Genomic DNA, 26,400 nt, shown 5'->3' with positions numbered 1-26,400 from the left:
GGGAAAAGAAAACCAAGTACAATTTATCTCTGATCTCAGAAGTATTCTAACTGGTTCTGAGAAATAAGCTGGTTCTAATTTTCACTAAACAATGGTGTCTGGCCCTCATTTAAAAAGGCATTTTCATCAAGGATGTGCATATCAGTGCTTCAGCAACAGGGAAGCATTTGGGAATAAAGCTTACGGGGTAGGATTTAGTTTTAAGCTTTCTTCAAAAACTCTTTAGCAGCAGGCAAATCCAATGATTTCAGACTTAATTATTTTGAAGTAAGTTCCTTCTCTGAGGGAGGAGGAAGAGAGTTGGGGAATTGAATCCAAGACACTAAAGAAGATAGTAACTTTTAATAATAATTTTTAGAATCATATCCCTTGAGAAAGAACAAAACCAAAACTTAATTCATTCCCAATTGAAAGCTCTTCCCAAATTGCATAAATCTGGGTGCCAGATTTTTTTAAAGAGGTAGAGTAAAAAGTGTGTGCTTTAAAGAAATAAAAGCAGGAAGAAAATACAAGTTGGATCTACCTTTAGATTCCTATTCTATCAACCTATGTTTAATCTTTTATTTTTTTTTAATCCAATAAGGAACAGAAAGGCAATCTGTATTCTCTTAGCACTAGAAACAACCAAAACGTCAACACTTGAGGAACATCATAAGGATTTTTTCACTGTTAGGCATAGCTGGAATTTCTGAGCTTACTTCATATTACCTCTGGCTTTTCTGATAGATGCTTAACAAGAGTTAAGGTATTTCTAGGCAAATTGATTTATGAGATACAAAATTTCAGGGTCAGATGGAGGAGTTCCACTCATAACAAGAGTTCTCAGGCACACTGGGAACAGAGTGACATTTCATTCAAGAAAATCTAAGCCACAGGAGGGATCTGAAGTAGAATATGATAAAAGAGATTTGGAGAAAAGTGTCGACATGGTCACCCTTTCAGAAAATTCAGGCCTGGGAGCAGGGATTCCTGTAAAGGTCTAGCAGGAAGGACAAGCCATCCATCCAACCACACAGATCTCACTCTTACATCCCTCCTACTGATTGGTGGAGTGTGCTGTGAATAGGGAAGTGAAAATTACCACGTTAAGTCTTGTCTAAAGTGAAAAGGATAGGGTCTGGGAATGTGGCTTAATGGTAGAGTGCTTGCCTAGCATGCATGAAGCCCTGGATTTGACTCCTCAGCACCACATACACAGAAAGAAAAAAAAACTTAAAGTGAAAAGGATAGTAAGTGATTACTTACTGTCCTATACTTACTATAAGCTTGAAATTGTGCTAGGAATGGGGATAAAGGATGAATCAGAAAAGTTATGAGACCATGTTTTCAGTCCTCATGGAGCTCATAAACTAGCAGGGAAGATAATTATTATTCAAAATCACCACAAAAACATATGCAAAATTTCATCTGGTACAATTACTATAAAGTAGATACACATGTACTACAAAAGGCCAAATTGGAGAATCTCATCCAACTGAGAAACTCCCAGGCTTCTCTGAAGAAGTGATCTTGGACTGAGATTGAACGGAGGAATAGGCATTAGCCAGGTGAAGGAAAGAGGGAAACATGCTCTGGGTAGCATGTGTAAGGTGGTGCTTACACTGGTTTGAGTCTTTTTATCCTACTAGCTACATACAGAAGTCAAGAAAGGATTTTAATCAGCGAGGGCTGGAGAGTAAGGACTGTAACAAGAAATTTATCTTTAGAAAAGAATTGGTAAGTATAACTAACTGGCTTGCCTGGCTGCCAGTTATACTTCTTGTAGGCCTGGTCAACCCTATGCACAGGCTGATGGTACTGGAGTGGCCACTCCTGTCTATCTGCAAGCCTCTTGACACGAAGGATGTACGACTTCAGTGAGTGGCTAAGATGTTCAGAAAGTTAGGGAGAGGGGCTGGGGATATGGCCTAGTGGCAAGAGTGCTTGCCTCGTATACATGAGGCCCTGGGTTCGATTCCCCAGTACCACATATACAGAAAATGGCCAGAAGTGGCATTGAGGCTCAAGTGGCAGAGTGCTAGCCTTGAGCAAGAAGAAGCCAGGGACAGTGCTCAGGCCCTGAGTCCAAGCCCCAGGACTGCCCCCCCCAAAAAAAGAAAGAAAGTTAGGGAGAGCATGCATCAAAGAGCCCTCTTCCCACACCACCTGAAAATCTCCTTAGATGTGACAGGAGAATTCTGGCATCCCTCACAGAAGTGTCAATGCATCTTAAAAATGCAAGCTAAGCCTCTGGCAGCCCTGGAAAGGGGGGGGCAGTGCAGAGTGGGCTTACTAGGGCAGCCTTCCACAAGTGGTCCAGAGTAGTAAAGGAGGGTGCCCTTTTATTCTGAGGCTGTGAGGACAGTGTATTCGGCTTCCTCATTACAGGCAACTTCTACTTCAGAACACACCACTCTCAGCAGGTCCTATATGAGAGTCCCTTAAAGCCCATTCCCTCCCTTTACTGCTTTGACAAATCCACCATTCACTCATACCGGCCACACTAACCTCTCTGCTGCTCAGTAACCGTGCTCCTGTCAAAGTCTTTGTACTGGCTGTCCGATCTGCTGGAACATTCTTTCCAGATGGCTCCCTGGCTTCCTCTTCTGTCACCTCCTTCAAGCCTTTGTTCCATGTGTCCTTTCCCCTAGGGTTCTTCCTGTCCAGCCTATGTGGAATTGTCGCTAGCAACTCAGTACCTCCCTGACATCCATCCCAGCTCTCCCAGCTCTCCCTTAGCCTAGGCTCTACTTTACTTTTTCTCTACTCTATAATTTACTTTGTTCATTGTTTATTGCTTTTCTTCCACCATTAAAAAGAGGAAAAGGTCTTCATTTAATCTGGGCATTCCAAAAATGGCCAACACTGTCACATAGTAAATGCTTATTGAGTTAAATACCAGTGAAACACTTGGTATCACCAAGCTCCAATTCCTCTCCCCCTGATACTACTGCAAGTCAGAGGCTAGGCACTGAGACTAGGTTGTTCTGATATCATTTCTGAGATCTTGGGACTAATCTCTGAAGGGCAGTACTGCTTTAGGGAGTCATCCTGCAATATAAGAATGAGTGGTATGATGGTGCTGAAGTCATATCGTCTATTAGACCTTTGGTTTGATCAGTTAAAAAATAATGATGATGCTTTTCTCATTGTGCCAGGAAAAATATCTGCCACAGAGGAATCCCCAGCACCCAGCAGAGAGCTAAACATATAGAAAGAACACAATACATTGGCTGATTATGAGGGAAAGTGTGATAATGTTTACAAATGTACATATACATAAAGCACTTGGCATAAAGTCTTGTAGGTGGTAACTGCTCTTTTATACAACATAGGTTCTTTTAGCAATGTTCACTGAGAGAGGAGGTTCTGTGACTGGCAAAACACAATTACTATGGTAGCTGCTGAGCTATTCCTATTCAGCTTCCTGAGATGCTGTGAGAAATGGAGAGACTTGCTGCATAAGTTCAGTTCAGGAGGCAGCTCAAACAACATGGTCTCTCTCATGAACCACTTCCTCTCATTTTGTGTAGAAACTGAACAGAGTAGAACCATAGAGCTTCCATTCCTACTGGCCTGCTTCCTACCGAGTCAGACATGAGGGAAAGACAACAGTTCTCTATGGGCTTCACACACAAACCAAGCAAAATTTAATGAGCACTATGGGCTCATTTCAGAGTGAGCAAGCAGCTGGGATCTAGGACTTCTGATATGTATATTCTCTGCTACCCAAGTACTTGAGCTTCAGGAGAGGAGAGCTAGCAAGGGTGGGTGACAGCATCTGTCTGTCCTTCCTGATACAGGTCAACAGTATGAGCTCAATGGGCTGCAACCTCCAGCTATGTGGGAAACAGTAATTATGAAACAAAAACTACCTCTGAGGGCTAGGGTGTTATTAACTAGCAGTGGTTAGCAGAAGTACAGCACACACACACACACACACACACACACACACACACACACACACACACAATCATACCTGTTATACGCTAGGCATGTCCAAAGCAGTTCACATATCTTTTTACTTAAAAAAAAAAACAACAACACTTTGAACCAGGTTACCATCCAAGGTACAGATGGAGAAAGAGAAGTGTCTGTAATCACCTAGCAAGTGCTAAAAACAAGATTCAACCCAAGCATTCCTACTCTAGATGTTGTCTGTAAAATTCCTTCAGTATTGTTTAGGAAAGAGTCTGCAAGCATCAGAGTATGTATGTGCAACTGTGAGACCTCAGCAAAGTGCTAGATGTCTCTGATGACTCCTTCGTAGGAGTTTGGGTGTGAGTTTATGTATGCAAAGGCCTATGTATGCCTAGTGCATGGTGAGAGCTCCCATTACTGCTGATGTGATACAACTGCTTCACTAAAGAACTCCAGACAGAACCCACTCTTTATGAATAGCTGGGGTTTTGAGCATCTTCAGATTTTGAAAGGAAAGGGAATCTCAAAGATTTGCTTGTAACTCTGAGTCATTTTCCTGAACCTGCTAGAGAACATGGGAGCCAGGTAGATGATCTGAAGCTTTTGGCTTATCACAAGTTATGGGACTTCAGGCTGGTTAGTGCCACATTGTGAACCTCAGTTATGCTCCCTCCAAAAGAGAGATAATCTTAGTCCTGCACTGCAGGGTTGTGGCGAAAATCCTCAAGGGATCCTAGAGACAGATTCTTGCCCACAGTAAACACTGGACAAAAGAGAATTGCTTTTACAAGCAATTAACCATTATTCTTAGAATCCTTATCAGTTGTGATAAGGATACTTAAATTCATGAGATATTTCTTGCTCTTTGCTAGATAAGATGTGAGGAAAAGTTTCAAACCTAAACCACATCATCAAGGAGTCCATTCACATCCTCTGCTCTTCTTTTGCCACAACCCTTCAGACTCTGCCTCAGCACAAGAGAGAGCATAACTCTGCACAGCCAAGATTTCCTAAACGTGCCCCATGATATGCAAACTGAATCTGTCACAAAGAATGACGCCTTTGTGCAGTTTCCCTGGAGCAAACCAAAGGGCTTCACTCAGTCCTTACCAGCACCGAGGAGTGCATTTTCCTAATGTAGAGAAAAATAGCAGCTTAAAAAAAATTTTTTTAATGAGAAAAGTAGAGGGACATATGGAAGTGTGTGTGTGTATGTATATGTGTGTGTGAGAGAGAGAGAGAAAACAAAATCCACTCTGACTGGCAGTAATGCCCTGGATACTTGGCTTTGCAGCCCCATCAGGCTTGGGAACATTGATAAAGCTACAGTAAATGAAACCACATTGCAAGTCATGATATGAGGCTGGTATCAATGGTCTCAGATTTTATGCTACCAAGCACTAGAAATCTTTCAAAAGAGGTGAAGGTCAAGATAGGATGTGGCTCTTATTTACCCCCACCCCACCCCTATGGTGGGGGCAATTATCTCCTTAACAGCTGACTGACCTGAGACCTTTGGAACATGTAAGCATCGTAGCTGGACCCGTGGTACTTGGCCGTAATATCTGGGCTGTAGCCAGCATCACAAGTGCATGGTATATTCGAGCTCGGGGGCTGTTTCCTAGGTCTATAAACCTGTGGGAGAAAGCTACAATGGTTAGGTGTAGGAGCGGAGGGTACAGGGGCACAGGAAAGGAATTAGGGGACAGTAAAGAAGGAGGTTCATCTTGACTTTCTATGGCCAAGTAGGAAGAAACCCCAGTGTTGAAGGTGCACAGCTCCAAACAAAGAGGTCAAATGTAAGCAGTCCCCAGTCCCCGGGGGCCAGCAACAGCAAAGCATGGCGCTCTATGGAATGACCCAATGTTTGGCAGTGACTGAGACCCTCCCTCTGTGAGGAGAGGGTACCCAGGCATGGTTGTGGTGTCTCTCTGTCTTTCAGTAAGGCAGCCTAAGAGAAATGGACTCTGGTTCAAGGTCAAAGATGCCTTTACTTTCCGGAGTAGTGAAAGGGTTGGCTTCTTTGCAAAGCAAGAGTGCATACCTCTATATAAATGCACTCTGCATAGATCGCCTTAGCAAGCACACAGCCAGTCCTGGGTACTGAAATCAATGTGGACACTCTACATAGCAACTGTGCATGGCTTAGAGAGTTTTGGAGCCACACATGGCCCTTGCTAAGATGTTAAGTGTTTTTGTAATGATGTAATGAGTACTATTAGCAGGTTTCATTTCAGCTACTTCCAGAAAACCCTCCAAAAAGCAACGAACTTTCTGCATGAGTTAAGATTAAACCTCTCTTTCCATTTCCTTTAAAACAAGTACAATGGCCTAATAAGGAGGAAACACCACCAGATCATGGGGCAAAAAATGCTGATTAAAAAATTAGGCTGAATAAGGGCTGGGAAGTCTCTAAGCCTGGCCTTGGCAATACTAGAGGCAGGGAGATGTTCCTCAGCTGAAAGTTTCTGGAGGAAACAGTTGAAGAACCAAGTTGGAAGTATAGAAACAAACCTAAAGAACTGGATGAGGCAAGTCATTTATATAAGTGAGCAAGATAGAAGACAACAGGTCCAAAAGGAATGAAGGTGTCCATAATTTAACTGGGAGTTTGCAGAGTTTAACTAAGATGTCAAAGTCCACTGGAAGGTAGAGAGCAGAGAGCTATTTCTGGGGAGATGATGCCAATAGAAAAGAAAGGAAAACAGCGCTGATTGCAAACCCAGGCCCAGCCAACATGCGCATAAACACAGAAAAGCAATAAAATGGTGCTCCAGCACTAACTTTGGGCATTTGTGCTCCTACCTGTTTGAGGATGCTTCAGCCTGCAGGATTGACATGGAAAAATGAAGAGTGGCTAAACCCAGAGAAAGCACTGAGGCCCTGAACCCAGCAAGACACACCTTTCATGCAGGGCACCCCACCTGCTGCTTTAACTGATGCACTAGCCGATCTTTCTCTCGCTTGAGTGCCATTACTTCTTCCTGAGTCTTTTTCTTCTTAGAGGCAGACAATTCCAGCAAAGCAATGTTTGCATCCTTCTCACTGATTGCTGCAAGTAGTGCTTCCTGTCTGGTGAAAACAAACAGACAAACAATTGATATTTACAATGGAAATGAGCCACAAATTATTATCTCTATGGGAAGAAATTACAAATGTTGAGAATAAACTACCCAGTCAACTCTCATAATAGTCTAAGTACTTTGTGTCAGAATCACTGAGATCTATATACTGTGTCCTCGGAGAGAAGATCCTTCAATGTTTCATAGATCCAGCTACACATTATAAGAAGAATAAATCTGAGCATTGATTTCTAAGACACTTTCTTCCATCATCCATCCATCCATACATACATACATACATACATACACCCACTTGCCAATACATTTTAAATCTCCAAGTAAACCCAACAAAACTTGCAGCAATTTCAATATCAAGTATTATTACCTTTTTTCAAGAGCCATTTTTCCCCCTCTGGGCAGGAAGAATTATCAACAGGTCTATTTTCAATTCAATTAGTAAATGCTAACTTTGTTCTCTTCCCTCAGGCTTAGCTTTTAGCAGGGCTCCTCATCCTCCAGATTTGTACTCCCATGTGTCCTCCGCAGAGAAGCTCTCTCTAGTAGCTCCCTCTTAGAATGGCTCCCCACCTGCCACCTTATATTCCAGTCAAGGATCTGTTTATCACACTAATTTTTTCCACAGCAATATCTTTGACCATCAATTTTCCAGTTTTTAGAAGAGCTCTGAGCACACAGTGGATACTCACAAAATGTAGGTTCAAGTAACAGACAAGTTCATATTTTACTTTCTCCAAAATGTTAAAAACAGCATTCTTACTTGGTTTTGTTTGTTTGTTTTTCTTCTGGCAGTCCTGGGGCTTGAATTCAAGGCCATACATTTGTTAAGAAAGGACTTTACCACTTGAGCCACTGCACCAGCCTCTTTTTACACTGGCTATTTTCACTTTATACCTGGGATGGCACTACACTGTTGTCCTCCTATTCATGATTCCCTGAATTCTTGGATAACAGGCATGTTGCCATTGTTCCCAGCTATCTTTTCCCCCTCTCCTGGGCTGGCTTAAAACTGCAGTTCCTGATCTCTGCTTCTCAAGTTGCTAGAGTTAGAGATTTGAGCCACAGTTCCTGGTTTCTTCTCACTTTTAAAAAATGAGAATGCTTCACTTTCTGTCTTTTCTGTCATCGCTGTCTCTTCAGGAGGCTAAGGTTGCCTCCTCCTACCTTGAGTGTCTAGGTTTGTGGGCACATTTGTCACAAATTTTAACCTAGGATCTTTTGGGCATATTTTTTGAAGTAGAAGTGCCTTACTTGTGCATGTTTCTTTAAGTCTTCCTCGACTCCAACCAAAGGTGCTAGTCCTTTGGGAATCCTTCTAGGGACATTGGGTGACCTGAGGTTTCCAGCCTCTCCACTGGGTACTTTCTGTGGATACAAGTTCCCAGCCTGGTCCAGATTCTGCATTGCCTTTTCTTTAATCCTCATCACTAGACCTGGTTCCCTCCAGATGTTTGGACAAGGTGGTCATTATTTCAATCTCAAATGTTCCCCCTTTCCACTGCAGGGATTTGCCCCACTAATGCCTGGCAGTAAGAGCTTCTGTCTGAGGCTCAGGCAGATGTGTGAGCAGCACAACATGTCAGGAAATATCTCCACTTGCCAAAAGAAAAACAGGGCAGTCTGGACTGCCAGCAGCAGCACTACTCTGCCGCTTCATAGCACTGTCTCCTTCTGGATAGCATCCTGAGATGGCAGACATGCTGGCCACTCCTCCATAGTGCACACTGTACAGGAGGCCGCCCTGGAGACGCTGTGCAGACTTCCAGTCAGGGCAAGCCCACTTGTGACCTGCTAAACACTTACTACAACACACAGGCAACTGCGGTATTTTACCCTCTTCCCCCAAGCTGAAGTGTCTAAATGAAGCTCTGCTTCATGGAAAACACCTAAAAGAGCAATCTGAGGATAATTGGGAATTCATAATAAATTGTGTCATGCCTCTGTACTTAGTTTTCTATAGCTATGTACAGCCATTTTAAATGCTGATAAAGAAATCTTAATGACATGATAAACCATTTGTTTGCTAAGAAAATATTTTTATAACTAAAGACATTATTTCCTTCCCTGAGATCTTTCAAGGATCTTGTACAGTGACTAGTGTTGAAAAGAGAGGCAGTATCTCCCTTAAGATCAAAGGGCAGACATGCTAAGCGTCCTATGTACTTTTGGCCCTTGCAACGCATTTTCATCTTCTAGGTATAATTTTAGTGTCCCATAACTTTACTACTAACCATTATCATCAACCCAATGAATGATATTTATGAGCTCCCTTTGCCCTATGAGACTGTAATTTGGTTTTTTATGAATTTAACCCTTAAGTTTTCCTTTTATGATATTATAAAAAGTCCAAATTAATCATTCTTCTTCTTCTTTGTGGTGCTAGAGATCAAAGGGTCTTGTTCATGCTAAGCAAGTGTTCTACCGCTAAGCTTTAGCCCCAGGAACAATAAACTAATTTATTATTATTGTACTATTAGAGGGGAAAAAGGATCAATTCCCAATTCTTTACAGATTTTATCAACAAATAATCTCCAAATCAAATTATTTTCAATTATTATATATCTCAAAAAAACATATAAAGTTCTTTTCATAAAAGTATACTTAAGGCCAGGCACTGGTGGCTCATGCTTGTAATACTAGCCACTTAGGGGGCTGAGAACTGAGGATCGTCGTTCAAAGCCAGACAGGGCAAGAAAGTCAGTGAGACTCTTATCTCCAATTAACCACCAGAAAACAATAAGTGGATCTGTGGCTCAAAGTGGTAGAGTGCTAGTGTTGAGCAAGAGTCCACTCCTTATAAAGCTGATGCATTTTACTAATTATTTAAAGACTATGAGATAAATTTTGTATATTTACAGGTTTTCACCATTTTTGCTTTAAGATTCAGGTGTTTTTTTTTTTAGAGTGGGCGATAATGGACATAATTTCTTTAAGAGTAACTTTATCTTGCCCGCTTATATCAGATTATACTTTTATAAATCTTGGGAGTCAGTGTACTGAGATATCCAACATAGAGCACTTAATGAAAATATGTCACTGGAAAAACACAATAGCCTGTTGTGAGAAATTGATCAACACTGGAATAGATGAGGAGGCTTAAATTAAGAATTTCAGCTCCCTAGCCCCTGGGGAAATTTGGTTTAACCATTCAAAAGTTGAGAGAAATGGAACATTTGCAATTGTGATGCACTTTTTTTAAAGTTAGTAAATATACTAGCAACAATACTTGGATAGATACTGAAAACACAACGAAAAAAACTCTTATGATTTCCCCTTTACATACACTAGATCCAAGGTGAGATTTATCTTGCTTCAAAAATTGTTACTCCCCCATCAATCTGAATAAAGTTCCCAGAAGTTTGAAATCACTTTCAGTACTTAATCCATCCTTTGTGCCTCTTAACAGACAGCATGAGACTTGTATATAAATGCATCCTTGGTCATTTAGCGGGGTTAAGTATGTACTGAAGACTTGCAAAATTATCTTTAGAACCCTGTCACACTTCAGTATACAATTACTAAGGTGATCTGTCTAAGCCCCAAAATATAGTTTAAAATATGAAAAGGAAGCCCAAATATGCTAGAAAGAAAGATAAGATAATGCAAAGAGAAATAAATCTATAGGAGTCTGCTGTGTGCCACGCTAAGAGAGTGGATCATAGACAGCATTTTATCAAAGTGCAGCCTAAACAAATGTCAAGGGGAATAATTTCTTTAACGAATATGGGCAACAATGGAGAAAAGGGGGGAGATCTGCGCCCTCCCATGCATTTAGCTAAGGTTAACAATGGATAAAAATACGCATAAGAACACATTTAATAACCCTAAGCTGTCCTTCAGTTTGTAGGAGGTAGTCAAGACACAGCTAATAAAACACCAAAAAAAAAAAAAATGGTTTGAGACACCCTGAAATAAAAACCTCCTCCAGAGACTAACACAAAAGAGGCATGAAGGGCATCCCCTCCCATGGTAAATGCCTGCGCTTGCCTGTTGCTTGTGGCTTAACCCTCAGAAAGAGAGGTACAGGACCTGCTGATAATATTACATAGCCATGACAACTTATCACTGTCAATTAAAAAGGGAGCATTGCAAACATTTCTGTTTCACTCCCTGTTGCTGTCTTTATTTTAATAATGATCTGATCCCTGAGAGGAGGTGCTTAAAATTAATTTTAGGAGCTACAAATGAAGTGAGCCAATCAGGGACCATTATAAACTGGATTGGGACAGAAATATGGGCACTTTTTTTTTTCTTGTGGGTTCTTATTTTAGTGAGCCGACCTATCTCTAGGACCACATTTGATTACAAAAGCAGATGTTTGAAAAAAATGCATTCCATTAAGAAATGTTTGGCTAATGACATATGAGGGTGGACCTAACTTTATGTATGGTGCTCAGCTACAGGCAGTCATGTTCCAATCAGACTATGGGGAAAAAATCCGCTCAATCAACTTTTTCCCGTTAATTACTGTTTTCTTTCCCTCATGACCCTGAATCTTCAACCCTAAGTTCAGTAGGAGGTGACTTAAGACAGCTGGTGAGGAAAGATCTTGTTCAAAACAGCGTGTTTTACCCCTGGGGTGAGGGTTGGGTGGAGGTTCGCTGTGATTGCTCCTAGATTGAGATGCTCATTTGCTTCCTTTTTTTTTTGGCCAGTCCTGGGACTCAGGGCCTGAGCACTGTCCCTGGCCTCTTCTTGCTCTTCTTGCTAGCATCTGCCACTTGAGCCACAGCGCCCCCTCTGGCCGTTTTCCATATATGTGGTGCTGGGGAATCGAACTGAGAACTTCATGTGTAGGAGGCAAGCACTCTAGCCACTAGGCCATACTCCCAGCCCCATTTGCTTCCATTTTAAAGGTATGTTTTCAAATACCAATGTGAGAAGAAAAAAAGGACCTTATAATAATTAATTGATATCAATATCTATCTACTAACACAAGCAGAAGGGCCCATGAGAAAGCACAACAGGGAGGGGCCTACAAGGTGAGTGGCATTTGAACAAGCACAGATTTCAGTAAGGACAAAGAACAGAACTGATTTCTAAAAGCTAGGCTATGGCAACTCAGATCCTTAATGTGGTTTACTCTCCTGTCATCTACCTAAAAATGACCTAAAAAAAAAAAAATAGTTACTTCAATTACGGAGAATTCAGCCTTTGAAACCTAATAGGACCCAACTCAAATTTCTTAACACAGGGATCACAGAGGCTTGTGGAAGTTTTGTGCTTAACTGAATACCACCTCAAGGTATGACCCAGAGAGGCAGGTGACCTATTTGTGGGGTTCTTCAAAGTACAAGGCCAGAAGTTAGTTCTACACCAACACCTTGTGGCACAAGAGATGGCAAATGCCATCAGTGCTTAGTATTGTACTTCCACAGAGTGTCGGTGAGTATGAAGTCAACAGATTTTCCAAATGGGAAAGACTCAAGGTAGTAGGAGAAGATATGCCAGGAAGAACTACTGGTACCATTCTAAATGGCTCTCTCAATTCCCACCCTCTTGAAGAACTGATAAGAAGGTAATGAAGGACAGAGGCTACTAACATCTATGTCTTGGTAGTGGACATGTGTGAGCTATGATTGAGTATCATGTGTTAACTCTGAAAGGGAGGGAAGAAGAGAGACTTCTTTTGAGTACCCTACCTTAATATGATTGTTTCTAATGTATCCTCACAAATAAACTATTTCTCATGTCTGTGAGAAGAGACCGACTTTTAGCATTTGAGCTTGGGAATCAAATATACTCAGGTTTGACTCTCAGCAACAATTTTTGTTTCTGTGACGCTGACCAAGTTACTTTTCATCTCTAAAACTTAGATTTCCTTGTAAATGAACTAAGAATAATAATGGTAACTCCCTCTTGGACCTTGTAAGAAATAAATGCAATGATGCATGTAAAGATTTTTGTTCAGTGCTTGCCATGATCATCCCAATACATGATAGCAATTACGTATTATACAACATAGACACCACCAATTTAAAAATTTGAATGTTTTGCATTGTTTTATACTGAGGTCCTCTTTGTATGTAAGTATATCTAAACATGCTAATGACTCTCTTACTTTCAAGATAGACTTTCAAAGAAACCTCTAAAACTGGTTTCTGTTTAGCTGCACATTTGACTTTCATGAGCTGACATCTGTTTCACAAACAAAGGAGAAAACAGACTTTGAGTATGCAAAAGGCTCTGTGGACCACAGAAGAGCTCACACCAGACAGCCAAGCCTGACTTGGTTAATAACTGTTCAATATCATTCTAGCCAAAAAGGCCACACAGAAATGGGCAGGAGGTGATTTCACACAACATGAGAAATTGAGAAATGGAAACATGTCCTGAAAGGTAAGCTTTTAAAAGTCAGGGTCAAGTGCACCGTCTAATCAATGTCAAACAACTTCAGAAGAAAAAAACACTTCCATTAAAAAATCTTTACAACTAACTGGTAAATTTAGAAGACAGAGAGAGTGAATGAAATAGACATCATAACTGACTTCAGAGTCCTGTGTTAGTGTATGTTACTAGAGGACAGTGATTGGTCATTCTTGCCATTCCTATTCAGTGAGGAGAAAGCTTCTCTGTTACCATTTATCCCCACTAAGACCTTTCTAGGAGAAATGAACCCAACCCGAGTCCCTGAAAGTCTACTGATGACTGATCATGAGAAAACCATATTCATCTGGATTTTGCTCAATATGCACCTAAACTAAAGCTATTGATCATGGATGACCAGTTACTGTCAAGAGATTTGCATTATCGCATTAACTTTGGAGTTGGAAATAAGCAATTGACAGAAAATAGGTCACTGACTTCAAGGCTTAGCCCCTAGGGTATCTGATCATTTCTTTTTCTTACTGGTACATGAGGTGTATGTATGTGTGTATATACATGTCATATTTGTGTTTCACTAAAGGCGTTTCTTGTCAAGCATACATTCAAGACTACTACTGTTTATTAACAAACTTTTCACATACTAGTAAATTATCCCCTTTTTTTCTTGAGCTAGATCTTTCTTTGAGTATCTTATGCTAAATCAAATCTCCCTTTGACATGTTTACATGAAACAATAGGCTGTTTTCATAGACAATATCATCATGAAAAATGAAACAGACTAGCATTCCATTGTTATAAGAGATACATGTGGAAAAGGGGACACATTTTAGTATTTTGTTAGTGCAACACTTTTAAAGAAAACAATTAAGATTTTATGGTGTGGATCTTAGAAAAGAGAATTAGAGAATGTTGCATTTACTAGAGGAAGCTCTTTGGAGGGTATTTGTTTCCATGAGGAAGAAAATGCAGTTGGGTTCTACCCAGAGGGAAGCAAACACAATCATGCTGGTGCATTGTCAGTGATGGTGGTGGCCACAGTTAGTTTCCAGGAGGTGCAGAAAGACATGATGCCACAGAGAAGAAAGCAAAACAGATGCCCATCAACTTAAAGCTGTTTTCAAGTTGTGCTTGACAGTGAACTGGATAATCATTTAGGATAACCTAGAAAAGTTTCCTCTGGGACACTAATAGCTTCAAAAGGATCTCCAAAGATGCAGTTGTTCATGTGTCTCAGCTACTTTGAAAAAGTTTGGATTTTAGGTCTGCCACCTCGTGGCCACTACAATAAATACTGCCATTATCTTTTCTTTTTTTCTTGAAGTAATTCCATGTCTAGATGCTTCATTTTTTTCAAAAAAATTATTATTATAAAAGTGATGTACAGAGGGGTTACAGTTACACAAGTCAGGTAATGAGCACATTTCTTTTTGGACAATGTCACTCCTTCCCCCCTCACAGTTTTTCCCTCCTATCTCCACCCATAAGAGTCTAGTGAATACCACTGCTGCATTTGTTCACCCTTTATCCCTCCATTTCTAAAACGTACCAAAAGGGTATTTAAAAAAAAAAAAAAGAGAGCCAGGGGGGCTGGGGATATGGCCTAGTGGCAAGAGCGCTTGCTTCGTATACATGAAGCCCTCGGTTCGATTCCCCAGCACCACATATACAGAAAATGGCCAGAAGTGGCGCTGCGGCTCAAGTGGCAGAGTGGTAGCCTTGAGCAAAAAGAAGCCAGGGACAGTGCTCAGGCCCTGAGTCCAAGGCCTAGGACTGGCAAAAAAAAAAAAAAAAAAAAAAAAAGAGCCAGGCACTAATGGCTAACACCTATAATCCTAGCTACTCATGAGGATGGATCTGAGAATCCTAGTTCAAAGCACAAATCTGAATCTTACATCCAATTAACCAGAATTTACAAGCCGCAAGTGGTAAAGTACCAGCAGTAAGTGAGAAAAGCTGAGGGAGATTTACAAGCCTTGGTTTCATGCCCCAGTACTGGGGGAAGGGGAAAAAGGAGGGAGAGGAAGAGAGGAAGAGAGGAGAGAGAGAGAGAGATCAGCTACAGAAGACATCCATGATGTAGGGAGCGAGCTAGACTATTCAAAGTCTAATTTCCTTCTGCTAACATTTTTCATTCTTGGAAGAAAGTCTGGACACACATGATCATTTATCACACTATCAACTGATCATTTATCACACTATCAACTTATCATTATTTCGGGATTGGGCTTGTTGAGGGGTTGGTCTGTTTTAGGTGACTGTTTTTGTATGCTTTTGTCATTGATGTTGTTTTTAAAGGGGGTCATTTTATGGTCACAGAGTTGATTCCATGTGAACAAAAGTCTCAACATTTCTGTATTTGCCACAGATTTTGCTAAAAGAAAAACCAGAATAAAATTGAATAAATCTAAAGGGGGCTTTATAGTTGAAAATGGAAGGCATGTGTGTATGTATGTTTTTCTGAAAACTACTTAAAAGCCAATTCACTGTAAGATTAGAAATTATAGACTTCAACATTTTAAGGTAAAGAGGTGAAACCGTATTGATCACAATTCTGACATAATTGAGGAAAGTTGCTCTTAAAATGCTTAGGAACATACACTGAGGGTGTATCGTGCACACTCACTAACCATTGGAGGGTCTTGCCACTGGGAGAAAAAGCAAATAAATGTTCGTAGCCATTCTCTTGGTGAACTTTCACCAATGATTGTAGTGTAAAAGGTAGTGCAAAAACATATTCAGTGCTCATAAATTTCAGAGTCCAAGTTACAAAAGTAAAAAATTATGTATCTACCACATAATAGCTTAAGTATTGCATTGCTAAGCATCTGACTTCAAAGATAACGTGTAACAAAGAGCTGCAAAACTCAGCAAGGGAACCCAGAGGTAATGAGTTATATTTGTTAGTTACCTGAAATTTCTAGGTTCCTGAATACAATGGTTGGTCATTCTTGTCATTTCAATTCAGCGATGAGAAAGCTTCCCCTTCTTGGAGTGGCAAGCGAATGCAAAAGCAGACAGCTAATGCAGAATGAGAGAACCTGTAAACTACCTGAATATTCCACATCTGGAAAGAATCTCCAGGGAACCAGCCCAATTGCAATGGCATAGATTTACAGTATATATGGGTGGCCTTGAAGCTCACAGAAGCCAAATTTCCACTCTGGAAGAAATGATCATTGGAAGGCAAAGCATTTTTAACATGAAATTATGAAGTCTAGTCTGAAGTAAGTGAACTGAACATGCTTCTGAGGTGGCTGTTTACTACCTACACAAGCAAGACTAAACTAGTTGATTCCTTCAACTCACTGAGTATTCCTGTGCTCCAGATACTGGAGATCAATGTACAAACAAAAGAGACATTGTCTTACTTTCATGAAACATATGACACAGCTGACCACTCAGAGCCTCCAAACAGCCTCAGACAGGCTGATCCTGTGATGATGACAAAATATGAGAAAAACACCCTTTATTACTGTCAGGAACAAATACAAATTTTATGGAAAATCATGCAAAGATATCCGTACATCCTGTTTACCAACCCAGAAGCTGGGCATAAAAATTTGCATAGCATTCCACTGACATATAACAAATGTTGGAATGATCCATTGAAAAACTCCTTTTCACCCAATTTTCATACTGAACATCCAATGCAAACCAAAGGCTCAAAAACAAACAGAAAAATGAAACCTTATACTCATGACTAGAATGCTAAATGATAGGAAGTTTACTTTCTTGTAGATCAGAAATAGTTAAATATTTGCATATGATGCAGGCTAACTGTTTTCTATCAATAAAAGTAGCTTTCTTCTTGTTGTTTTCTATTTACATGTTTTCCCTTTTCTTTTTAGCCAGTACCAGAATTGAAACTCAGGGTCTCTTACCCAGCTTACTACCAATTTAGCCATACCTTTAGCCTGAACTTTTGCTGGTTATTTTGGAGATGGAATCTTGCAAGCTTTTCTGTCCAGTTTGCTTTTGCACCATGATTCTCCAGATCTCAGCCACCTGAGTAGCTAATATTATAGGCATAAGCTATCATCAGCATCCAACATTTATTTATTTATTTATTTATTTATTTCCAGTCCTGCAGCTTGAACTGAGGACCTGAGCAGTGTCCCTGAGCTTCTTTTGCTCAAGACTAGCACTCTACTACTTGAGCCACAGTGCAATTTCTGACTTTTTCTATGTATGTGGTACTGAGGAATTGAATCCAGGGCTTCATGTATGTAGGCAAGCACTCTACCACTAAGCCACATTTCCAGCCCAATTTTAATTTTTTAATCAACGTTGTACACTAAGTTTTAAAAGGTTGAGGCCATTCCCTATCTACAAATCCAACTGGTATTCCACTTGCTTTCAAGACTGACTACAAATGGTAGTTAACCTAGCATTCAGGAGAGTCTGATATACAAATTGGGAGTATATAAAGGGGACTAGAAGCTGAGGAAGGTGACAGAACTCAGTCCGTGACAGAACTCAGTACATTGTAAGGACCTATAGACCCAGAAAACCACATAGTAATAAAGCATCCTAGTGGCCAGACATTGATTACTATTCCCTGTGATACTGATCTGTGGACTGATTGCTTTGAGATCAGATCATCCATCACCTTGGATAGCCTTAGGCTGTCCAGCTCCAACTGAGTTGCATCCCTGTTTAGATTTGAACTTCAAGTCACAGGATATAAGGCAGAAGACAAAGATGTATGGGGGTGAAGATCTTTTAAGGGAACACTCAAAGTCCTACCCAATGGGGCCAAATAAAAAGCATCCTTAAAGATGATTGCATATGTATAGGTATCAGAAAAGAGCAATCTAACATTATCAACCCTTGCCTTTATATTTGGCTATGTCCAGAGAAAGTTTACTTTGGACAGAATACTATGCAGGCTATGCAGAATCAGCAATGGATAGGCTTGTACATTATTATAGCAAAGAAAAAAAGGCATATAAAAACTAATAATGCAAAAAATAAACAATAGTTATTAGTGACTGGATTGTCAGAGTAGAGGGTAAACAATTGCCAACCATATACACACATACATATATATTTGTGCCAGTCCTGGGGCTTAAACTCAGGGCCTGGGCACTGTCTCTGAGCTTTTTTTTTTTTTTTTCTGACAGCTAGGGATTTATCACTTGAGCCAGAGCTCCACTTCTGGTTTCTTGGTGGTTAGTTGGAGATAAGTGTCTCAGAGACTTTCCTGACTAGGCTGGCTTTTAACTGTGATTCTCAGATCTCTATCTCCTGAGTAGCTAGGAGTACAAGAGTAAACCAGTAGGAATCACCTGGCTTATTGTTATTTTGATTAGCATATGAACATTTAAGGCAAAGAAAAGCATGTTGTTTCACACAGTCTTCTCAAAATAGCTTTTGAAGAGTCTAGGTGCTGGTATTTCATGCTTATAATCCTAACTACTCAAGAAGTTGAGATATGAGGATTGAAGTTTGAGCCAGCTCAGGCAAAAGCCAGAAAAGAAGTTGAACTGAAGTCATGGCTCAAGTGGTAGAATACCAGCTGTGACTGAAAAGGACAAGTAAGAAGACAAAGCCCTGAGACACACACACACACACACACACACACACACACACACACACACACACACACACCCCTTTGCAGATAAAGTTATTATCCTCATTGTACAGTTGAGTAAATTGAGGCTGTGAAATTTCAGTAGATTATTCATAGCTACCCTTGCTTTTAATGGCAGAACTGGAGGTTGAATCCATGTCTATGTGACTATACAGCCTGAACTCTTGGCCACATCTTAAAATGGCTGGGTTACACTGGAATTACCCTTTCATTCTTGGAGGATGAAGGCAGGCTTCAAGGAAGGTAAAAGTTTAATACCTGAATGTGAAGAAGGGTAGGATTTGAAGTTCAGCTCAGGAGGAAAGAGAAGGGGCCTTCCAGATGATATGTGTTACACTCGAATGATTCTTAAGTGCCAACCCACAGAGTAGTAATGTCTAGAACTAATGTTTTCACACATATGTGCACAAATGTGTGCATATACACTCCTGAAGACATAGACATATTATTTTGGAATACTGCCACCACCTTTTCTAGGGAATGACAGACTTCTATTCTGAACTTTTGTAGTGTCTTTCTTACTTTTTGGCAAATGCTCTTTTCTTAAGTGATTTGAGTAATTTTATTCAATAGCATAGCTAGGTTATCATTTATTTTTCAAATTTGGTCAGTAGCATCCAAAGTTTGGAGAGCATGCATTCCTCACTGAATATTAGTAGAATTAGGGTGTGCTTGTAAAACATTGCTTGTTCTTCCTCAACACTGCACAGACTCGGGCTTGTCTTTCCCTGTGAAAGCATTAGGCATTTCCCTAAGGATGCATGAGGTTGCCCCAATGGATACTGTATAAACATCATGGTGAAGCCAAATGATTGTTTTTACTAAGTGACCATTTGCTAATGTCTGTTTCAGACGGTACGGGATAATCTCTTTATTATACAAATAGCCCTCTTCCCCTTTGGCATGATCTTCATGTCCTTCTGGAATGCTCAGTGCCCAGAGAAGAAAGTAAAAGCTGAGTTGGTCAAATGTCAACCCTTAGGAAAACTATCTGAAGGTAGGTTAGAAGGGTACAGTACAAAAAGACATAATCTAGCTCTGTTTGATTCTTTGTCTCTTTCACCAGATTTTTTTTTTTTTTTTGCCAGTCCTGGGCCCTGGATTCAGGGCCTGAGCACTGTCCCTGGCTACTTCTTGCTCAAGGCTAGCACTCTGCCACTTGAGCCACAGCGCCATTTCTGGCCATTTTCTATATATGTGGTGCTGGGGTATTGAACCCAGGGCTTCATGTATACAAGGCAAGCCCTCTTGCCACTAGACCATATTCCCAGCCCCTTCACCAGATTTTTAATGCAATGTGTATATGGATAAAACTAAGGAATGTGGAGATGATCAGACTCATAGAAGATTTGGAAACATGCCAGTTCGACCTTTACCTGCCTGTATTTTTGAATTGCATTCAACTGAAGTATGCTCCTAAGGTTTGAGCTAGCACTCAAGAGCAGCAGTCACAGTAGGGAAGGCTGACATCAACTCATTTACAGGAGGAAGTGTGGCCAAGTCACAGGCAGCAAGAATTACACAGATTGTCTCACTACATTCTCTAAAGGTGTTGGTGCAAATAACAGAAGGCCATCTTGAGCAATATCCAAAGAGAAAATTCTAGCAAAGGATGTATAGTCGATGGTGCCATTCAGTGGTTTAGGTTATATTTCTTTGGACTGAAGCAAAAGAAACTGATGCTGGCTTACATAGCAAATAAAGGAAGAGTTAGAGGGATAGTTGGAAAGATCAAAGAAAAGAGAAGAGCTATTCCAGGGCTCTGCCTAAACCTTGGTCATGATAAGCATGTTTCCACCACAGATTTATAAATATTTACCAATCAGCTATTTTTCTACATTGACCTGGTTTACTGGCTTATTTCACAATAAAGAAACAGTCTTGACAAGACTTCTGATATCCAAAGAAATTCTATAGCTATTATGACAGGGAGCACACAGCTGACACACATGAATTCTTTCCTGTATGCTGAACACTATACTATGTTAAGTGTTTTTGTGTATTAACTCATTAAATCTGTATTAGAATCTAATAAGGCAGGTGTTACCATGTCCCATTTGATGGAAAAGTAAAAGTAGAGAGGGTACATTAATTGCCCAAGTTAACATGTCTAGTAAATCGCAAAATAGAGATTTGAACCCAGACTATCTATAATATCAGGGACCCTCAAAATAGGATAGACAATGCCTACCTATTTTTTTTTCTGAGTTGTGGTACCTTTCCTTTGCACAGAAAACTCACAAAATATTAACTTTGTGAAAATCTTGTGTGAGCTTGGTTGCATCCAGCATGAGGACCATACCTTGCTCACTATAAGACTGTAGTGAGAGAACCCCAGGTCAGTCAACATCAGTTGCTTGGCTGTCTGTTTCTTTTATTACATGTGATATCCAAGGACTGACTCCTAATCTAAAAGTTGCCAGTCAAATCCACAGGAAAGAGGGACTCACAAAGTGCAGTGCCAGAACTCCCCAGGTGAGAGAAAGAAGAATTTCAAGACTAGTAGACACAGCCCATCACAGACATGTTCCTGAGCCAGGGCTATGAAGTCTCAGCCACAATGAAAAAGGAAAAGAGAAGTATGGACCTTCAACCTCCAATTCCGATGACTGTTATTAAGACATTAGCATGAATATGAGAAAGTTAGACATAGTAGAAAAATAATCATCTGCTTTTAGACATGTGCCCTGACTTTATACATCTTAGCTACTGGGGTCTGTAAAATACACATGATGTTACCACCAAGTTCACTGAGACGATCTGTAGGAAGTATCTGTAAACCGCAAAACCCCACAGAATTGACTGTCAGTATCCCTACCCGCAAAGCTGGGGCTCCAAAACCCAAACAAGGATGATGTTATGTGATTCATCTCAAACAAAACTGGTATGAACATACTAATGCTTCCAGTATTTAAGCTCAACTCATCAAGCCAATATAAGATGATTATCAGTCCAAACAACTGATAGGAAGTTCAACTGGGAAAATGAAAATCTATGAAAGAAAAATGATTGCCTAGAGGAAACACAAGATAGATTTTCTTTTCCCCAGTCCGGGAATACAATCTTTGGCAGGAAGGACAATGATTATTTCCAAATAGTCTTGAAAAATGAGAGACTTTTCTAATTCAACAAACACACAATCATGATTTGGTGACTCAGTGAGTAGGATTCAACAGAGCTAGGTTCAAATCCTGGATTAGTACCACTATCATATCTATGATTTGGGGAAAGTTAATTAACTCTATAAATCTCTATTCTTCAATCTGTAAAATGAGAATACTAATCAAAGTTGAGCATCACTGACTTCAAAACACCAAATCAAAAATTAAAACCTTTTTCTGAAACAATATGATACTACAGATAGAAAACTACATATATCACAAGACTCTGCTTCAGGCTCAAAATTATTAAATTTATTAAAAACCTGAAGGCATAAAGTTATTTTCAGACTATGTACATAAAGGATATAAGAAACATAAATGAATTTCCCATTTCACTTGAGTCCCAGATTCAAGGTACCTATTATACATATGAAAATATCTCCAAATCCACTTCTAGGTCCCAAGCATTTCACTTTATAAAGCTTAAACCTATGGTCACTCTTTTAGAGTAATATATTTGATAAAATGCATAAACCATTAAGCACATTTAGTTGTGTATACAACAAACAGCTATGTTTATTGTAAATGCAAATCATAGTTGTTATGACTGTGATTATGATGGCAATTGATTAATTCACTATTACTAGTTAAAAGATAATTTTATAAAAGTTCCAGTCTTTTAGAAAACAAGTGAGAAAACTAATTTTAAAAGGGGACAGAAGCTAAGTAACAATATTCTCCATATGTATATATTTTTCTTTTTCCTGTCCTGAGGCTTGAATTGCCTGGTTGCTGTCCCTGAGCTCTTTTTGCTCAAGGCTAGTGCTCTACCATTTGAACCATAGCACCATTTATGACTTCTTCTGTGATTTAATTGGAGATAAAAGTCTCACAGACTTTTCTGCTGGGATGGCTTCGAACCACAATCCTCAGATCTCAGCCTCCTAAGTAGCTAGGATTATAGGCGTGAGCTACCAGTGCCCCCCTCATTTATGTTTATCTACACAATTAATACATTCCTAGTAGTTACCATGGTACCAGAATTCCATTTCCACAAGTTTAAGCAAATGTAAACTGGAGAGGGGAAAATTCATTTTTTTCAAAAAATGGAACGAAGAACTGTACTATAAAATTGATAGTGAATCCATACAACATTTTTTACTCTAGCCTCAAGTCCACTTTTTAATTATTTAGCAGGACTCTTTTGAATATTATAACATTTCAATAGATCTCCATAGCCAAAAAAAGTTTCTGTAATGGCTTAAAGAAGTAGTGAAATGTCATTAAGAACATGAATTTATTTGATTGAATGAGAAAAAAAAAGTCATCACTGTGAAAATTGCTGATATTTACAGAAGGAGTGTTTAAATCTCTCAGAATTATAAGAAAAATACCAACAGATTGTTGTGGCCAAACAGATGAAAACCCCATCAATTTCTTTGTTATTTATCTTAAAACTACAAGCAGACACAGGAGCTAAATGTCTTCCTTGTCCTGTCAAAGAAACGTGAAATTCTGAAGCTTTTCTACTCTAAACAATTCAATATAAGCCATGACAATTCTTTGAAAAAACTGAATTCACTTAGTTTCTGGTTTAGAAGGAATCAAGTATCTATAATCTACATGTTGTTGTAATACAATTGCAAAATAATTATACTAGGTTCTTAAGTGAATGCTGCATTCTTTGGGTGATTTTTTAATTTCATCATCAAAAAGTATACAAAAGCAGGTAGGAGACACAATAATTGCTTGGATATGAAGACAAAAATCAATCTCGATTCTGATGCTTTAAAAAGCTAATTACAAATAAACTACCTATAGTCATTTATCACTTTTTCATCTTGGCCATTTCTTCAGTGATCCATCTATATGCTTAGTTTATTTATTTCCCCATAAAGGCTTATCCCAGATTTCAAATGCTGTTCTGTCGATCATATGGAAATTTAGAAAAAGTTCTGGTAATTGGTGCTTTTAGCCGCCTACTTAATCTTGCTTAAATTACCAGCATTCATAGCGAGGAATGATCTATCGATGCAGGCTGAGTGACCAGCAAAAGGTACATGCAGGGGATGAGGTTAATAAAGATTATTGAAAGGAATTCTGATGATATTCCAAATCACAGGACCCAACAAGTCACAAATTAAGAGCACCTTGTTAACTAGAAGTGAGGTGACAGCCAGCTACGGTAGTTATTGCTTCTGTAAATGCTAAACTCAAATATAAAGTAGACATGTAATCTCCAAGTCCCTGAACACCCCAATTTGGCCACTAAAGATGCTGTTTTACATTTCCAAACATTTTCCCCTGTCACTACTTTTTATACTTCAGTTCTCAGGTTGTAAGTATTTGTTACTTGCAAAGCAGCCCGCTTTGAACACTGAATCACGGGAGGCATTCGTAACTAACTGCCAACGGGGCCTGCCAAACAAAAACTCCCTGCTGGTGACATGACCACCTAGTGACCTCTAAAAATGTTGTAACAATGTGAAAAATAGCTCCCTCTTGTAGGAAACAGCAATTTTTTAAATTAAATGTACATGGAAAGTTCGCTTATATACAGATAAATGGTGCTCAGAGTCACCTTCTCTGTTTCCAATTTCAATCTTTTTGAAACCCAGCCCAAACCTAAACAAATAAACGCTGATACTAAGAAGAAGCTAAGAGCTCAAGAGCGTTGTGATTTCACAAACAGCTTTTTTCCATTTTTGAAAATCTAAACTCCAGGCCAGACATAGAACAGGTAATGAGAAGAAACAGGCTTGGCAGTCCCTCTGTGGTTCTAAGCTAAAAAATACATCAGGCAGCAGTAAGTGGCTATAATTTGGCAGACTTAATGTCTTTAAAAGTTTGCAGTTTGCTTGAGAAAAAAAGGTATTTTTTTCAAGTTATAACACATGCAAATTGAAACACAAACACTAAGCTATATGTCCACCCTGACATGATTTCATTAACCTGAGTATTATAGATATTTTATCATCTTCAAGTTCCTTGAACCCAAGTGATAAAGGACAGCATTGGCAATGATTAGCTAGAGACTATCAGATGCTAAAATGAGCTCAAGTGACCACAGTCTTGATGCATTGGCTTGTCATTGGCATAATAGTCAAGGCTAGCCTCACTTTAGAAAAGGTGCAACAGGTCTTCCCCAAATGTGTCTGATGGGAGACAAGATATTGGGAATTGAATATGACAGTAAGTATTGTTGAAGCTGTAGATTATTGTTTTCCCAGTTAGTTATTTCACTAAAATTTCAAAACTAATAGACTCAGATTAACAGAAGTATGACATATCTAAGGCTACTTGACATCCATTCTTTCATCTTCTGATGAATTATTTCCAAACATTGACCCAGGCCATGCAAAATCAAATCAACTTGGAAAAAAGTTGGAATCACCAAATGTTTATTTCCAAGCCATGAAGGCACCTAGAAGATTGCTCCTGTTAGAAAGTGGGTTAGACATTTTTACCTCTTTTTACCATCCTCACTCCCACTCCCCACCCTCTGTCACCCTAGCCAAGGCAAAAAGGTCATGTAAGGTTTCCCTCCCTTAAACAGAGAGAAAGGGAATGTACACTCTTTCAATTCTGATTTAAACAAAAAATAGGGAGAGCACAAGAGAAGGGATGATATTGCACAAAAAGAAATGTACTCTTTTACCTCGTTCATGTAACTGTAAGCCCCCTGTACATCAACCTAACAATAACAATAAAATAAATAAATAATAGCATTCAAAGAAGGAAAGGAAAAATGCTCTATGGAGTATATACTGAAATACATACCTATCTTCTCATGTTTTACCTTAAAAACCATTTTGTTAATTTGGTAAAATACCAATTTGATTATGCTTTCTAATGAGGTGTTCCACACTGAACTAAAAACTACTGCCCTTGAAATGAAAGTGTGTCTTAGGAATCAGAACTCACCAGATCGCTTTCTTGTGTATGAAGAACTTCTTATTTTGTGACACATTCTCCATCCGCAATTGGAAATTTCATAATATGTAAAATGATATATACTGATGACCATGTATTACTGGTGACTGTACTTACTGGATTTTAAGGACAATATGAAGTAATAGAGGACCTGACTTCTGGACTGGTCTCTTTGTCTCAGAATTTGGGTGATGCCAATACCACTGGCCTCACCCACTACTATATTGGCAATACTACTTAATGTTAAATTCAAATTCATGTAATGAAAAATCATTATAATATACTAGAGGCAAATGCCAGTGGCTCACACCTGTAATCTCAGGAGGCTGAGATCTGAGGATCGTGGTTCAAAGGCAGCCAGACTCTAATCTCCAATTAAACCACCAGAAAACTGGAAGTGATGCTGTGGCTCGAAGTGGTGGAGTGCTAGCCTTGAGCTGAAGAGCTCAGGGACAGTACCCAGGCC

The 26,400-nt window shown here is 39.5% G+C and overlaps 1 protein-coding gene across 8 annotated transcripts in view; it reads right to left on the bottom strand.

Annotated features, from left to right (window-relative positions):
• Erc2 (ELKS/RAB6-interacting/CAST family member 2) overlaps positions 1-26,400 on the bottom strand; it is a 973,754-nt gene that overhangs the window by 231,531 nt on the left and 715,823 nt on the right. For 5 of the 8 annotated variants that reach the window (XR_007212331.1, XM_048355798.1, XM_048355802.1 and 2 more), the window contains exons 14-15: positions 6,825-6,972; positions 5,407-5,535 (exon numbers count right to left, since the gene is read on the bottom strand). Coding sequence is in view for 7 of the 8 variants with exons in the window: in XM_048355798.1 (XP_048211755.1) it covers positions 5,407-5,535; positions 6,825-6,972 (277 nt within the window). In the remaining variant the exon portion in view is untranslated. Of the gene's footprint in view, positions 1-5,406; positions 5,536-6,803; positions 6,973-26,400 lie in introns of all 8 variants that reach the window. The other 3 variants (XM_048355799.1, XM_048355803.1, XM_048355804.1) reach the window with 2 other exon arrangements.

This window comes from Perognathus longimembris, chromosome 10 (genome assembly GCF_023159225.1).
Source record: "Perognathus longimembris pacificus isolate PPM17 chromosome 10, ASM2315922v1, whole genome shotgun sequence".
NCBI classification, from domain to species: Eukaryota; Metazoa; Chordata; class Mammalia; order Rodentia; family Heteromyidae; genus Perognathus; species Perognathus longimembris.
This window is presented reverse-complemented; position numbering and strand designations above follow the sequence as displayed.